Source organism: Phocoena sinus, chromosome 7 (genome assembly GCF_008692025.1).
Source record: "Phocoena sinus isolate mPhoSin1 chromosome 7, mPhoSin1.pri, whole genome shotgun sequence".
Lineage (NCBI taxonomy): Eukaryota > Metazoa > Chordata > Mammalia > Artiodactyla > Phocoenidae > Phocoena > Phocoena sinus.
The window spans coordinates 19,533,094-19,549,420 of record NC_045769.1 but is presented as its reverse complement, the minus strand read 5'-3'; the positions used below and the strand labels follow the sequence as shown (position 1 = coordinate 19,549,420).

At 55.9% G+C, this 16,327-nt stretch overlaps 3 protein-coding genes across 7 annotated transcripts; 2 read left to right on the top strand and 1 right to left on the bottom strand.

The window, feature by feature from the left end:
* The first annotated feature begins 49 nt into the window (after positions 1–49).
* GPBAR1 (G protein-coupled bile acid receptor 1) lies at positions 50–8,031 on the top strand. Of its 2 annotated transcripts, none has more exons than XM_032636929.1 (3): positions 50–158; positions 4,381–5,195; positions 6,852–8,031. In XM_032636929.1, the coding sequence occupies exon 3, from the start codon at positions 6,897–6,899 to the stop codon at positions 7,884–7,886; it is 990 nt and encodes a 329-aa protein (XP_032492820.1). In that variant the 5' UTR covers positions 50–158; positions 4,381–5,195; positions 6,852–6,896; the 3' UTR covers positions 7,887–8,031. The 2 variants fall into 2 exon arrangements, with proteins under 2 accessions (XP_032492820.1, XP_032492819.1); XM_032636928.1 differs by having other exon boundaries at positions 55–158; positions 5,000–5,195.
* A 243-nt stretch (positions 8,032–8,274) lies between these two features.
* AAMP (angio associated migratory cell protein) lies at positions 8,275–13,301 on the bottom strand. Of its 3 annotated transcripts, none has more exons than XM_032636927.1 (11): positions 13,102–13,301; positions 12,488–12,643; positions 11,639–11,758; positions 10,990–11,129; positions 10,592–10,736; positions 10,228–10,311; positions 10,013–10,128; positions 9,749–9,852; positions 9,542–9,632; positions 9,193–9,417; positions 8,275–8,772 (listed from the first exon to the last, which is right to left on the bottom strand). In XM_032636927.1, the coding sequence occupies exons 1-10, from the start codon at positions 13,220–13,222 to the stop codon at positions 9,238–9,240; spliced, it is 1,257 nt and encodes a 418-aa protein (XP_032492818.1). In that variant the 5' UTR covers positions 13,223–13,301; the 3' UTR covers positions 8,275–8,772; positions 9,193–9,237. The 3 variants fall into 3 exon arrangements, with proteins under 3 accessions (XP_032492818.1, XP_032492816.1, XP_032492817.1); XM_032636925.1 differs by having other exon boundaries at positions 9,193–9,347; positions 13,102–13,299; XM_032636926.1 differs by having other exon boundaries at positions 9,193–9,347; positions 12,488–12,640; positions 13,102–13,299.
* Positions 13,302–13,652: 351 nt separating this feature from the next.
* LOC116756505 (probable hydrolase PNKD) lies at positions 13,653–16,124 on the top strand. 2 transcript variants are annotated; one of them, XR_004350668.1, is made up of 3 exons: positions 13,653–14,387; positions 14,498–14,666; positions 15,750–16,124. XR_004350668.1 is itself a non-coding variant. In XM_032636940.1 (3 exons), the coding sequence occupies exons 1-3, from the start codon at positions 13,671–13,673 to the stop codon at positions 15,940–15,942; spliced, it is 429 nt and encodes a 142-aa protein (XP_032492831.1). In that variant the 5' UTR covers positions 13,661–13,670; the 3' UTR covers positions 15,943–16,124. The 2 variants fall into 2 exon arrangements, 1 of the variants encoding a protein (XP_032492831.1); XM_032636940.1 differs by having other exon boundaries at positions 13,661–13,737.
* Positions 16,125–16,327: the final 203 nt, after the last annotated feature.

Here is a 16,327-nt window from a genome sequence, read left to right as displayed (position 1 = left end):
TCTGGACTGTGAGTCCAAACAAGAGAGGAGGAGGGATGAAGTGTGCACCAGTACTGCCCTTGAACCTGCAAACCTGCACTGGAAAAGCTTAGGTTCCGGAGGCCCCTCCCCACCCCACCCCCCGCCAGCCTCCCTGTAGAGGAGAGAATGGCTCACTGGTAAGCTCTTAGTTGGCATTTCTGGGTAAACTTAAACATGCTCACTGTAAAGCTTGGTTACTAAGTCTTGGCTGTGGCCAAGAAGCTTGCAGGACAGTGACAGGCACTTTATAATGTGTTTTCTGGTGAAGTCTTTTATCTTGAATAATGTATAACGTTTCCCCAAATGTGTTTCATGGTGTGTGTGGTTCTGCAGGTCATTGTGGGTCTAATGCAAACAACTGGGCACAGTTTCTTTCTCACACAAGAGCCCAGTAGCCTGGCATTCCACAAAACTCACTGTGGGAGATGCTTACCTAATAAACAGGACAGAGCCTAGCAAGGTATCCTGCTGTCCCCACTGATCCCTAAAATACAATTGGTTCAGAAAGTTGGCTTGGTGAAGAAAAGAACTTTAGGGGCACCTAAAACGGTCTAAGGGTGACCCTAATGGTTTCTACCTTCTTGCTTTCCCTTTTGTCTCCATCTAGTTCAGTGTGTTTCAAACTGGTTTGAGACTGTTAATGAATTGTGAAATGTCCTGACATTTTTATTTCCTACACTATTGTGAGATAATTGTACATTCACTGCAGTTGTAAGAAATAGTATAGAAATTCTGTAGTGCAATATCACAGCCAGGAAGTTGACACTGACACAATCCCAGCCTTGCTCAGACTTCACCAGTTTTGCATACACTCATTTGTGTGTGTGTGTTGTGTCTTCCGTGCATTTTTTTTCACGTGTGACTTCATCAGCGTTTTTTAAAAATAGAATACTATATATATACTAATCAGAAGGCGTCACTCCTATTAAGGGTAAGTACTGATTTAGTTATAGACATGTTGACTAGATTGTAAAAATGTCTTTTTACTGTGGGTCATGATCAGATTTAAAAGCAACAGGTCATTTAGTTATCCTGGCTTCGTTTTACTCAGGATCAGTTACGTTCCCATCCCCTCAACAAATATGTGTCCGGGAGAGTGCTGTCCGCTTGGTGGGGCTGCATGACTCAGTGGAGAGAGTTCACATCGAGTCTTCCCAGTGTTTTCCTGGGATGTGGCGCCTCATCACCTACTTCTGGTGGATGGAAAACTGGGCCAAATTAGATCTATTGAGAGACAGTGACGTAGATGTGTTCTGTACCCCAGGAGCTATTGAAGGGGTTTGCAAGGGTAATTTTGGCCAGAAGTTATTTTTGCTCTCCTGCTGACTTTAGAACATAACTCCTTAGTAAGTTGGAACTCACTGTATTTTGCCAATAATGGCGATCAGACTTCTGAAAAGTGCTGTAAATGGCAAAACCAGAGTTGCTTAGAAAATACGGAGTTAGGAGAAAAAGAGGCATTAAATATTTTTTAATAAACCCTAAGGAATTGTCTTAATTCCAAGACTTTGTCAGCATAAAAACCCATGCTGGTGAACACCCCTCTCCAGACATGCTCCTTTGTCTTCATCTGTTTCCAGGGCACAGTTAACTCTTTCTCAAGGACCCTCTGTCCCCTTTGTGGACAAAGGCACACTGTAACTTCAGCCAAAGCCCATAGAATTGTAGGAGGAGGGAGGTCTCAAGCCGAGGGTCAGCATGCTGAGAGGATGTGGGTGACGAAAAACGGGATCTAGTCTCAATTGCTGCTAATTTGCTGCCTTACCCTGAAGGTCCATACCTGGGAGGTATAGATGAGCTGGGATATAAGCTGGAGGGGTGGAAGCAGTGTTTAAGACAGACCTGGGTTTGAATCCATGTTCCACCACTTAATAGCCATGTGACTGGGTAAATTTCTTAATCTGAGCCCCGATGGCCTCATCTTTGGACATGACACCAACTATTTCACAGGGCTCTTAAAAAGGAATAGAGAACAGATAGTAAGTGCCTATCGCATTGTAGGCATTTATAATGCCTATAATTGTCATTGATAACACCGTCTAATAAATCTTAGTTACATTCTTGTACTCGTAAGAGGATCAGAGTGGCAGGACTGCTGAGAAGCCAAGTCCAGCATAAACCAAGGTCACTCTGCATTGAGGTTTTTCAGGTCCTCACCAAAAACGGTGATAATTTTTCACTGTTTGGTGGCCCTCAAACTGCCGCGTGGGGTGAGAAGGGTGTTAGTGGGAAGCTCCAACTCTGGATAAAGTGCGACCTGGGCAAGCTAAGAACCAGGAGCTTGATGGAAAAGCAAATAAGACTGAAACAGGAAGTGGAGGTGTGGAACCAGAGGACATGAAGTTGAAGCCAGGAAGAGGAAGTAATGCCAGCTGCTGCGTCAGCCCTTCTACCCAGAGCTGATACTTGACAGTTACCATTTTAGTTCCCTTCAGTCTCATTCGCAGTAGGCCTGAGGGACCCTCGTCCCAGCAGCTACAGAGACCTAAGACCAAAGCCTGGGTCAGCTCTGGGGGCCATTTTGAATTCAATGCTTCCCCCTTCTGGGGATTGCTAAAAGCACTGCAGTTTGTGTGACTCCGAGGGAGGCTTGAAGAATCTGTCGTTTAGCCCTGACAGGAAGGACCAGAGTTTCCTCTGCCCATATAGCTGACTTTAAAGTCTTCCTGAAGCCAGGATCCTGGCCAGACTTGGTCACAGGACTGTCCCCAGAGCCCTTCAGAGGCTCCCAAGGGCTCATCAGCCGGAGCCTATGGGGAGCCACCCAGGGCCGACAGAAAAATTTCCAGGAGAATGGGGTGCACGAAGGAGACCCAGGTGGATCTCCTGCCACAGTCCAGATTGGACACCATGATACAGGCTCTACGTGAGAGGAGAACGGGGACTGAGGTGGGGAACTCTAGGGCCCACAGATCCGCTGGATGGAGCATCTGCAAACTGTCTGCACCAGAGCCCTCTTGTGGGCGAAGGAGAGAAGGCTGGGGATAAGTCAGTCCCAGGGACTGATGGAACAGAGAGGAACTAAATGATCCAATAAGGAGGAAACAGGGCTGAGCTGAGGACAGAACCCAGGCTCCCCGGCTCTGGCTCCCGAACTTGTTCTCCTTTACACGTCATCCCACACAGTGTTTAGACAGAGTAGCGAAGAAGAAACACAGACATCTTAGATCCTGCAGGGAGGAGGCCAGGGCTGGGAACAGAAGGAGGTCTGTTTATTCCTGGCAATCCAACATGAGAGGCCCCACTCCCACTTCTGTCAAGGCCCCAGGGTGAACTCTCCCAGAGCCTCTGACTTCTGCACCGCCAGATAGCATGGGGCCGAGAGCGTCCACTGGAATGCAGCATCCTCCCACCCACCAGCTCCCTTGAGGATGGGTTTGAGGCTGGGTGCTTTCCTCTTCCCAGTTTTTGTCCCAAGAGAGGTCCTTCTCTCCAGGACTCCTGACTGCTGTGCAGGGTTGGCAGAGCTAGACCTCTCAGGCCTTCAGGCCCAGGTCTCACCGAGAGAGCACAGAAAAACCCTTGCTCCGTCTACAAGGAGTGTTTTCCTAATGTCTAACCTCCAGCTTTCTCGCTGCAGTTTTAGCCTGTTCCCTCCCACTTCAGGCCTCAAGAGAGTGTAACTGCTTGTCTCCCTCACCCCAAAGCGTCACTTGACACAAGCTGGAAATTGGGGCTTCCTAGCCTTGAACTTGCCCTTCCTCTCACTCTGCCTAGTTTCTTGTGTTTCCCTGTGGAGTGAAAGTGTCATTCCCCTCTTGCTTTGCACAGGCTCTCTATCAGCCTTTCTCAATGGAATTCTTAGAGGGGACAGGTGGCTGGAGGGAAGGGATGTGCAGAGAAGGCCAGAAATCCCTTTCATTGTGTGCTTCTGTGCCGAGCACTGACCCAAGTCCTTATCACACCCTTTTTTTTTTTTTTTTGGCTGCACCGGGCAGCATGCAGGATCCCAACGGCGAGGGATCCAACCTGTGTCCCCGGCAGTGGAAGCGCAGAGTCTTAACCGCTAGACTGCCAAAGTCCCCCACACATTTTCTCATATAGTCTCACAAGAGGTGAATACAATATGAGCCCCATTTTGCAGATGAGGAAATTAAAGTAAGAGAACTTTAATAATTTACTCGTTTAAACAGCCAAAGAATAGGATCCAAAAAGGATTCTGAGATTTAAACCCAGGCTTTCGGATTCCAGCACTGGCTCATGCCTCTTAGTCGTCATGGAGGAGGGAGGAAGGGAATCACTGGTTGAGAACCCTCCCCCATTAGGTGTCAGGTACTGGGATGTACGCAGTTACATGTTATCCCATGGTATTCCCCACAACAACAGTGACAGGTGGTTTTCCTTGTTTCCATTTTACAGGTGAGAAAATTGAGGCCCAGAGGTAGCTTGCCCCAAGTCACAACCCCAGAGCTATTTGTGCCTCAGAGCCCAGAACTTGACTCACAAAGTAGTTGAGAAAAGTATGGAATGACCCCAGATTCTGGAAGGCAAGCCTGGCTTTATAAGCTGAAATTCCCTACCAGGTGATAGGAAGGGCGGGCAGTGAAGATTCTCATATTCCAAACATCCCCCCCCACCACCACCACCACCATCAGACACACACCACTATGCGGACTGGCAGAATTGAATGCGCTGTCAGCTGGCTTGGCCACTCCAGGGGTTTAAGGTCCATAAAATGTAAATATATGGGCTGGGAAGTGGAGAAGGTAGACTAAATCATTGTTCACTAGCTGGAATGCATTTCTCAGATTAGCTAAGCAGTAGCGGGCCAGAGGGCTCCAAGCTGGGTGACCTGCCTTCTTGGTGGCAAGCTATGGCCAGTAGCTGGAGAGGGGGCCACTGGTACAGGAGGGTAAGGAGGGGGCACTGGAGAAAGGGGAGGAAGGCCTCCCAGTACTGCAGCTCAGGGTGTGCCAGGTCCCACCCACCAGGGGCGGGGCCAGGCTGATCCCCGCCAGCCTCAGCTCCATCCCTCCAGGAACCCAGGCGAGGGCAGAGCCAGGGAGAGCAGTGGAGAGCCGGGGCCCTGCTGTCCTCGCACAGTGGAGGTACCATGCCCTCACCGGTCAGGACACCAGACATCGCCAGAAGCCCTGCAGCGCTGGCTGCGGCAACTCCCTGACACTCAGAGGAAAGCCCAGGCTGGGGGAGCAACACCTGTCCCTCACAGCCATGTGAGTAGCTACCCCCTCTCCCCCTTCCCCACCCGGCCCCCGGGGCCACACCTGGAGACCTCGACCCCAGATCTTGCAGAGGCCATTGCACGCAGCCCGAGCCACCAGAGCCTCCGGCTTGTGCAGGTCACACAGCCAGCACACCCATAAGACTGCTGGGAAGTTGCCCTGGCAGCTGACCCTGCCTTTCTCGCTGGTCTGTTGGAGGTAGGGTGGGAGACTCACTCCAGCGAAGAGCTGGGAGCTCCAGCCCATGACTCCAGAGTCCAGGTTTGAAGTAACGGACTCTGAGGTCTCCTGGGGTTTAATAAAGTTGACAGTGCAGGGATGAAGGGGAACAGAAACTGAAGGGACGCTGGAGAGGCAAAGATGTTCCCAGCGGACGGCACTGGGGGAGGTTGAGGAAGAAGAAACAGAAGCTGAGGGTAAAGGGGTGCAGAAGCTTGGGGGGACCTGAGGGGAGCTGGGGATAGAAGGGGCAACATCTCCTGCGCTCAGGGTGGCCGTGGGGCCCTCTAATCCTCTGACCCGGGGGAGGGGGCAGGTAGGAATCCTTTCCCTCTTGACTTTAATCCTAGCAACAGCGGCTGCTCCCGTTGACAGAAGCAGGAGTTCCCACAGGGCCCAGGACCCCTCCCCTGTCCCCCATCCCTATGATGTGGCAGTGGGGACAGGGCATGGGAGGACTGAGACAGGTCAGAGCCACAGAGAGGCCAGGCCCTGCCCAGCGGCTCCTCCTCCCTCTCTGGGCTTGCTTCAGCCCTCTGCCGCCGGCATCTGCTCATTCACTGCCAACCCTCCCCCCTCCCAGCAACTCCTCCCCTCCTCCAGTTCCCAGGAAAAGGCCCTGTTGCTAGAGAGGTAGGGACGCGTCAAGTTTATGGGCTGGAAGTCCTACCCGGAGGCTGCTCACTGAGGTGTAACCGGTGACAGGGCGGATGGAGGGGAGGCGCAAGGGACCGGGCAACCCCTTGCTGCCACCCACTGCCCTGGCCTCATCACTAACTCAGTGAGCCCTCTGCCCCTACCTGCACCCCGAATCCTTAGCAACCTACCACCTCTTAATGCGCGGGTGCCCACGAGCCTGCGAGCATCTGAAGACAAGGACCGCCCTCCTTCATTTAGCACCCACCCCGAGTCCCTTGTCCCGGCTCTGGCCCCAGCCCGAAGGAGGCCATCAGCTGTTGGCTGGCCAGAGGACCACTACACACCAGCCAGACCCTATCCTATCCTGTCAGCTCATTTGTTAGATGCCTCACCTGGTGGAGGCAGGGATGGTCAAAATGCTTTGGGGATGGGTGGGTCCACTTTTCAGCCTAAACAGAGGCATAAACACAGCTGCCCAGAGAGGACCAGACAGATAACAGAAATGGGCGAGGGGGCTGGGTGGGGACTGTGGGAGCTGTCTGAAGGCAGCCACAACTCAACTCCAGCTGGTTGCTATCATACAGGCAGGACCTGATTTTATTTAAGCCCAAAATATGAATTTTTATGTAAATTTTAATTGGCGATTCATTGGGGGGAAAATGTGTATCAGCAAACAGGATATGGCCCACAGTCTGTTGGTCTGCGACCTCTGGATTAATGTGCAGCCTTGCCGAGCAGACAGTGACCTGCAGCCCCACCCTAACTCCGGTTGCCCCACCTTCCGTCTAGGCATGCCCGCTGCTGCTCCAGGCCTCCCCCGTCCCCAGGCCCAAGATGACACCCAACAGCACCAGGGAGATGCCCAGCCCCATTCCCGCAGGGGCCCTGGGGCTCTCCCTGGCCCTGGCAAGCCTCATCGTCGCTGCCAACCTGTTCCTGGCCCTGGGCATCGCCAGGGACCACCGCCTGCGCGGCCCACCCGCTGGCTGCTTCTTCCTGAGCCTGCTGCTGGCCGGGCTGCTCACCGGGCTGGCGCTGCCCGTGCTGCCAGGCCTATGGAACCAGAGCCGCCGAGGCTACTGGTCCTGCCTCTTCCTCTACTTGGCTCCCAATTTCTCCTTCCTCTCCCTGCTTGCCAACCTCCTGCTGGTGCACGGGGAGCGCTACATGGCAGTGCTGCGGCCTCTGCGGCCCCGCGGGAGCACCCGGACGGCCCTGCTCCTCACCTGGGCTGGCCCCCTGCTCTTTGCCAGCCTGCCTGCCCTGGGCTGGAACCACTGGGCCCCTGGGGCCAACTGCAGCTCCCAGGCTGTCTTCCCAGCCCCCTACCTCTACCTCGAAGTCTATGGGGTCCTGCTGCCCACCGTGGGCGCTGCCGCCCTTCTCTCGGTCCATGTGCTGGCCACCGCCCGCCGTCAGCTGCAGGACATCCGCCGGCTGGAGCGGGCCGTGTGCCGCGGCGCGCCCTCGGCCCTGGCCCGCGCCCTCACCTGGCGGCAGGCCAGGGCACAGGCTGGAGCCACGTTGCTCTTCGGGCTATGCTGGGGGCCCTACGTGGCCACCCTGCTCCTCTCCGTCCTGGCCTATGAGCAGCGCCCGCCGCTGGGGCCCGGAACTCTGCTGTCCCTCATCTCCCTGGGCAGCGCCAGTGCGGCGGCCGTGCCCGTGGCCATGGGGCTGGGTGACCAGCGCTACACGGCCCCCTGGAGGGCGGCCGCCCAGAGGTGGCTCCGGGTGCTGCGGGGAAGACCCCAGGGCAGTCCTGGACCCAGCCCCGCCTACCACACCAGCAACCAAAGCAGCATGGACCTCGACTTGAACTAGGGGAGGGGCCCCTGCTCGTTCCTACTAGAAGCATCCGTCCATCTTGGCCACCAAGCCCATCTCCACTTATCCCCGCACCTCTGGATCGGAGACCCTGCCCCTATACGACCCCACCCTGACTGAATAAAGCTCCCCTGGCTCCCAGCTGTGGTTATCTCATTCCACATCTTAGCAAGGGAGGGGCAGGAGAGCAGCTGCGGAAAGAACCTAGAGGATCCTGGGAGATTCCAGTTCCAGACAGGCAGGCAGCCGTAGGTGAGCATGCTGCTGCCTGAGGGGTGAGCGGAGGCACCTTGAGATCCAGCAGATGCGGCAGGGAGCCTCACCCTGACACGCCCCTCACTGGTTCCTCCTCATGTCCGGCCACCACGACATCCACACAGACACGTCTCTGGGAAGTATATTTTATTTACATTTTTAAAATCTGTTAACTAATATCTCTTCCTCCTTTCCGCCCCCAGAGACTTGGGAAGGGAAAGAACGGGAACTTCGAAGACCTACTCCCCACATACAAATACACACCCCCATGGCTCACACCAGCAAAGGAAGTGAAAGAGAAAGAGGTCTGAACCTCCCTCTGAAGGGCCTGCCAGGTCTGGGCGAGGACTACGAGGGAGAGGGCAGGAAGAAGGGGCCCGAGGGGTGGGTCTCTTAAGAGAAGAAAGGGACAGAGAGGGGGCAAGTCAGTTTGAAGTGGTTGGAAAGTGAGTCCAAGGCCCGTCCCCTCCTCTTCCCTCCTACCCTACCGCCTCTGCTGATGGGGGTCTCTGTGTCCCCTCCACACCAGACACAAAGCAGGGGCTGCAGCCATTAGCGGTCAGGCCTCTGGACACAAAATACTTTTGCTTTGTGGTCTCCTGACGTGGTCACCACCAGGGAGGCATCCCTGTGGACAGAAGACACAGCTGGGAGGGACTGGAAGACCTCAGGCCCACCCCAGGCCCACCACCCAGGGGCCCTCTGGGGACCTCCTGCAGCTCATCCTCAACTCCAGACCCCTAGTGCCTGGCGCTGGGCGGACCCACACCCAGTGAACACGCCTGAAGCCAGCAACCGGCAAGGGGATCAGAGGAGAGCCGCCCGCATGGGGGAAGGGGTCCCAGCCCCTGCGCCCAGGGGATGAGATGTGAGGCCGCACGGTCAACGGAAGATGACTCCCGCAGGCCTGCCAGCTCTCCTGCCTCACAGGCAGGCCCAGGCCTTGGGGCCCAGCTGCCCCCTACACCCTAAGGACCCTGTGACCCCCCATGGGCTATTCCCACCTTCCAAACACACAGAGACCCCAGCCCTTGCCCAATTCACTTACTTGCTGAGAGCAAAGTCCAGGATCTCGGCCGTGTGGCCCCGGTAGTCAGTAAGCAGGCGGCCGGTCCGAGCGTCCCAGAGGCGCACGATGCCATCCAGGCTGCAAGTGTAAACCACGGCGGTGCCTGCCTCCCACAGCAGCTGCACGATGCCCGACTGCAGCAGGGTACGGCAGAAGCGGCGTGCGGTCAGGGGCGGGAGAGCTGACAGGCATCTGCTCCCAACTCTCAAGGAAGGAGGGAGGGACTATGGGCCATAGGGAAGGACCAGACAGGAGCCAGGTCTGGGGCAGATGCTCCCAGAGACCTGGGATTCCCATGGCCGTGGCCATGGCTCCAGGCTGCCTGTACCTGGTGCTGACACTGGTGCCTGAGGGTCTGCGTAGACAGGTCATAGATGGCCAAGGTCCCATCCAGGTAGCCAACAGCTGCCAGAGGCATCCTGGGCAGAGGAGACACGACAGCTCGTGGAGGGGCCTGGACTCGGGGCCCCCAGCCCAGGCCCCCTCCCCCAAGCCCCCTGCTCTTGTGTCAGGCTGAGGCCCCGCTCACACTCACACACTGCAAAAGCCCAAGGATTCCACGGAGTTGGACTCGCTCTCCTCCCCTTCTCCCAGATTGGGCTGGGAGGCCACGGTCTCGGGTCTGAAAACGCCCACCACCTATGAGCCAGGGGAGAGGATCAGAGAAGAGCCTGGAAACATGGTCCTCTATTAAGAGAAGAAAGGCAGTGGGGCAAGGAGGCTGGGTGAAGAATAAGAGACAAAGGGGAGGAGACGCGGAAAGCGGAGGCCCCAGAGCCAGGCTCCAGGTCCCACTCACCTTGCCGGTGGTGGCACTGACCAGCTTGGCCTGGCAGTCCACAGAGCCAGTGAGGATCAGGCTGCCATCCTGGTTGGTGGCAACACAGGTCAGAGGGCCTTGGTGACCCTCGGTCCCTAGGATGAAGCAGAGGAATAAGTCGGATTTCATCCTGTCCCAGGTCTCAGCCCCTGCCCCACAAAGGCCTAGGTTAACACTTTCCCCACCCCAGATACCTTTTAGTACATGGATAGAGTTTCCCTGCTTCAGGTCCCAAACCCGGATGGTGCCATCTTCATAGCCGACCACAGCTCGCTTCCCTAAAGGGCCCGAGATGGAGATGAAGAGAGAAGAACAGATAGCACGCTCAGACATATCAGCAGGGGAGGGAGGGGACGGGAGCAAGGAAGTGAGGGAACACACAGTGCCCCAGGGAAGACCCAGTTCTGGGTGGAAAGGGCGAACTGTCTGCTCTGGGGCCTGGGAGGTCAGTGCTCCCAAGAGCAGGCCTCAGAGTTTGCTGGCGGTGGCCCAGGAGGGAGCCAGGGAGACGCGTAACCCTGGTCCCCACCTCTCTGCACTCAGGAAAGCTGCTCTCACCATCAGGGAGGACTCGACCACAGGTGGCTGGGCAGTTGGGGCCCTGGAAGGTCTTGCAGTCACCATTCGGGACCTTCCACATCCAGGTGTTGCCGTCAGCCGTGCCCGCCAGTAGGACAGGTGCCCGAGAGTGCCACTCCATCCACTGGGCAGAGACAAAGGCTCAAGAGGGAGGCCCCTCACCCCATCTCACCTAGGAGTCTGCCCCATGAGCTCTGCCAAGTTTTCCCCGCTTCTGAGTCAGCAGGGACACCCCAGGGAATGGGCCTAGACATTCTTGCTGTACTCTGGGAGTGTACCGGCTCAGAGCTGGCTTGGTCTGCTCAAGGTGGCACGGACCCCCAGGGTCTCACCCCTCCCCCGGCCCTCAGAGTTGAATCCCACTCTGATGATCTCACCTCCAGATCTCCTGCTTCAAAAGACCAGACCTCCTCCTTGGTGTCCACCTGCCACACTTTTAAGAGACCACTCATGTCCCCTGTGGCCACCAGGGTAGAGTCGTGGCTGAAAGCAGCACAGGTCACAGAGTCTTTGTGGCCTGCAGAGAAGCGTGGGCAGGAAGAGAAGACAGCATCAGCGTACCTGGTGCTGGGGACACGGGACCCAGGTATCTGGCCCCCAGAAAGGACCAGCTGGGAAAAAAAAGGATGGGTCCTAACCAAACTCAGAGCTGCTCCAGGAGCCAACATCCCCATGTCTCCCCAAGGGAGACACTGCTGGCCTCCCACTCAACCATGTATATACCCCAGGCCTATGTCTTCCCCATTCTATCCACTCCACATCTCTGCCTGAAATACTCACAGCCTCCTTCCTGCCCCAATTCTCCTTCACTAGCGTCACCTCCTCCCAGGCCTTTCCCTGACTCCCTCCGCCAATCAGTGCCTCCCTGCCCTATGCCCACAACAGACCATTTTATTCTTTGGGGCCCTCAGGCCAAGTAGAGAGCTGGCAAAACGGGAGTCCATAAATGGCTATTGGATGCACAACCGCTGCAGGCCAGCCCCCTAAGCCCTCCAAAGGGGCAGGACCTCACCCAGGCCCGCTCACCTGCACACTCAAAGAGCAGTTCCCCATCGCTGAGCCTCCACACAAAGGCTTTGTCATCTTCGCCCCCTGTCACTGCCAAGGTGTTGGTCTTGGGGTCCAGGCTCACACAAAACACAGATGCTGTCCCAAGAGATACTCCATGAGTAAGGAGACAGGGCTCCCACCCAGGATTCTGTCCTTTGGGACCTTTGGGAAGCCCACCCCCTTCCACCGAAAGTAACACTTCTTTCCTCCTGGAAAAGAAGGGCGCATCCAAGTTCTTCTAAGTTTCAAGCATCAGGTTGTTGGAGAAATCCCTCCCCAAGCTTGCCGAACTCTAAGTCCTTCTCCAGGACAGATCCCCCTTCAGTGCTGTTCCCTTCACCACCCCACACTGATGCCACGGACAAGAGAAAGGTACATGTGCAGCGCTTACAATTCTCAGCATGGGATGCCACCAGTCTGGGGTCTGAGTGAGGAAAGCGTCATGTTCCTGGTTCCTTATTAAGAGCTAATATTTAAGAGGATTATCTAAAACATGCTCCAAAAGGTACTATTACGTGTAATTCACAATAAAAGAACTTTTACCAGTGACAACTTTTTAAAAGGAAACTAAAACCCAGAGACTTTAATAAAGATCATAAACAGACGAGTAGCTGGGATAGGATTTGAACCCAAGTGTCTCAACTGACTCCAGGAGCCAAGCTCTCCTCCATTCCATCATACTGCCCCCCTACCTGTGAGCTCCTCCAGGGCAAGGCCAGCATTTTCCCACCGCTGTGTCCCTCATAATGCTCCCGACACAGCGGATGGCTGATGCTCAAATGCCCACCTGGACTGGGTTTACGATGGATCTCCTCAGAGACCTACCCGAGTGCAATGCAAAGGTGACTTCGCTATCGTCTGGGCCCTCCATGCTGCCGACCACCCCTTCCTGGGGTTCCAGAACCCAGCCCTCCTCATTGCCATCTTCCTCTTCCTCTTCCTCAAAGTCCACATCTTCCATCTCCTGGGCCAGATCGTCTGCTTTGGGGAGAGGGTTAAAAGATGGGGTTCGGCAGGCGGTAAGAGGGATGGGAAGTGTGGGGAGGCTGGGGTGGTCGTGTGGCAAGAGGGCAAGGTGAGGTCAGACAGAAGGGGTGAAGCGGCAGGGGGAGAGGGCGTATGGGACGGAGGACAGGAGAGGTCTGTGGACCTGGGGTTGGCCAGGGACCGTGTGGGAAGAGAGGAGCGAGGGAATGATGGGAAGGGGGGGTGTGTGAGGGGAAGGGCCAGGGGAGGTGTCAGAGGAACCCCCACCCCGGCCAGGCCTGAGAACTAAGTGTGGGGTTGGGGGAGAGGGGAAGGGCGAAGGAGGTCGGTAGGAATGACCGGTGGGGTGGTGGGGGGTGGGGTGGGGGTGGGGTGGGGAGAGAGAGAAGCAGGGGGCAAAGGCCAGTGGTGAGCGCCTCCTGTCCCGTGGCCCGAGGATCGGCAGCTCTCACCCGGGTCCGGCGGACCGGGATCCAGTTCTACCACCTCGATAATCTCTTCATCACCATGGAAGCTTAGGGTCTCCAGTGGAGGGGTGTCAGCTGTGGCCCCGCTTTCCGATTCGGACTCCATGCGGCGCAAGCGGCGAACCCACTTCTCTGGGCCCAAACGCCTCCCAGAGTCAGCTCTGCGCGACGACGCGGAACTCGAGCCCCTCCTCCCGGGAGGAAGTAGGCGTACGCGACTCCCCGGCAGGGAGAGCGACGGCCTCTCGACCAATAGAGAAGGGGTGGGCTGGCTTAACCACCAATCACAGGGCAGAGTTGGGAGACGGAGCCGGGGCGTGGAGAGGAGAACCCAACTCCGCCCGACCTGACTCCGCCCCCAACAGGAGGGCAACAAGCGAGCGTGCGCGCCTCCGGGGTATCTCCTGGGAATAGTAGTTCTCCCGGGTCTGTCCCGCGGGCTTCTGGGAGATGTAGTTTCTGGTCTGTAGGCTGGACGGGAAGAGCGGGGGAGGCCCCTTACGCAAACTACAATTCCCGGCGGGGAGCGCGGTGAAGGGGGGTGGGATCTGAACATGGCGGCGGTGGTAGCTGCTACGGCGCTGAAGGGCCGGGGGGCGAGAAATGCCCGCGTCCTCCGGGGTAAGGAGAGGGACCCCGGGGAGGGCCGGACTGCAGGGGGCACCCTTTTACTCACATCCCGCTCGGCGATAGCAGGAGGTCGGGGCTGTCGATTGCTGCCCGCACCCCTCTGCAGGATCTTAAAGAGTCTGGGAGCTAAAAGATGCTCTCTAGAGGTCACCCAGTCCATCCCTTAGCCTTCCCGTTACACGACACCTCTGGGGTCTTGCAGCGAAAGGGAGCCCCAAGGAAGCCTTTTAGACTCCCGTGCTCCAGGTGTTTCACACTCACCGCAGTGCAGAGGAAAGAGCCCTGGGCTTCTGGAGGCTTGGGTTCTAGCCCCGGATAATTAGCAGTTTGACCTTGGGCGAAGCAGTTCGTCTCTTGGGGCTTCAGTTTCCTCTTCTATAAAATGAGGGGATGGAGTAGACTACCTTTAAGCTCCCTTCCAGTGCTAACATTCTGAAATTTGAAAACCATTTCTCGGATTTCCTTCATACGTCTCAATGTGAGCCCCACTGCAGTCCTTCACATCCTGTCGTCTGATGAGATGAAGAACAGCGAAGCTCGCTCTCCTGGCACCAGGGTAATGAGCCCGCAGTGACGTGGAAGTGGCTTTCAAAGGTGCCACCTCGATGGCGATTTTCCCATTTCTCTCTGGACTTTCCCTGGTACTTGTTACTCCAAACTGCAGTCACTCCCCTTCCTCAGATCTCAGCCATTCCTTCCCCGGGCTTTCTTCTCACCTTCTCTTACCTACCTTCCTTGCCTCCATCCACAGGGATTCTCTCAGGAGCCACAGCTAACAAGGCTTCCCAGAACAGGACCCGGGCACTGCAAAGCCACAGCTCCCCAGAGTGCAAGGAGGAGCCTGAGCCCCTATCCCCTGAACTGGAATACATTCCCAGAAAGAGGGGCAAGAACCCAATGAAAGCTGTGGGACTAGCCTGGTGAGTTTTAACTAACCCTTTGCCCACCAGTGGGGAGTGGCATCAGGAGAGGGTGGAACCCAGAAACTTCTCCAAGTTTCAGGTGGTGAGCTGAATCCAAGGTTGCGGAGACCGGATTGCTGGGTGTGAGGACTGGAATCTCAGAGGACTGGGGCAGGGGAGGGAGTTGGGAAAGTATGTGAAATTGGAGAGATAGTGGGTTTTCTGTGGAGTGAGCTGAGCTAATCTGATTCATATTTGGGTCCCTGGCCTCATCCTCTCTTTTGGGAGCTTGGGGCAAGACCCAATTGAGATTTTAATGGAGATTTAATTGAGATCACGCGAGATTATATTAGTTGTATAGTAGTAGCACCTACAAAGTGTTCAGTGCATTGTTATTTGAATCTAACTCTGATCTTAATACATATTATTGATCAATATTGTAAGAAAAAGAGGGGGAAAATTAACATTTTTTCCAGCACCTAAGGTGTGCCAGTACTTTATCGCGTAATGTTTTAGTCTTTCTGAGATAAATAGGACATCCCCATTTTACAGAGGTGGGAACTGAGGCTCAGAGCTGGATTCTCACCAGGTCTTGTGACTCCATGACCTTTCCCCACACTGAAGTGCCTCCCACGTAGCAGTTACTCAGATTAAGAAGGGGAGTCTGGGAGGGGGTATGGGGTGGTTTAGGCAGAGGGAATCTTTGCCAGGACTTGGAGAGGGAAAGAGGATGGGCTGTCTGGAAAATCTTGCACAGTTGCTACAGCAGGAGATGGCAGGACTCATGCTGAGGAGTGTCAGGCTAAAGGGGAAAGGAATGACGAGGTGGGCAGAGACCCAACCACACTGGCCCTTTTGTGCCGTGCCTAGGAGTTTGAACTTGGCCAGGAAGTGATAAGAGAGCTATTACGGGGTTTTGAGCAGGGCAGCGACAGGATCTGATTCGAGTGGGACCCTCCAGCAGCCAACACAGAGGCTGAATAGATGCGAGTGGTATTGCAGTGTTCGTGCAATTGGTGAGGCTGGAATGAGATTCTCCCCAGCTCCTCTGGCTCAGGCTTGGCCCCTCCCCAAACCCCGTGCACATCTCCCCACCCCTAGGGCCATCGGCTTCCCCTGTGGTATCCTCCTCTTCATCCTCACCAAGCGGGAAGTGGACAAGGACCGTTTGAAGCAGATGAAGGCTCGGCAGAACATGCGGGCATCCAACACGGGCGAGTATGAGAGCCAGAGGTTCAGGGCCTCCTCCCATCATGCCCCGACTCCTGAAGCTGGGTCCCGGGTGCAGTGGTGAGGAACACTGCCACCCTCCCCTAGACTGTATTGATTGTGGCCTCCAGACTGTTAAGTCCTTTCTGGTCTTTGCCTCTGAGGCCCACCAGAGGGCGCATGAAGCCCAGGCTGCTGCCAGCCCCATCCCTCCCGAGAAACCAGCCAAAGGCAAATAAAGTTATTGAGTGTTTGAGTGGAAAGGAACCAGGACTGGGTTTGTGAGTCCCTTGGGATGGGAGGGGCAGAGTGTGGGGTTGGTTACTCATGTGTGCTCCCTCTCACAGAAGCCTCAGTGTTCCAGGCTGAATGGTTGGGGAAACCACAGAGACTTAAGTACAAGCCTAGGCTCAGGCCCTGGGGACCAAGCCCTCAGAGCTGCTGGCCAGGAGGGTGAGGTTCCATTCAGC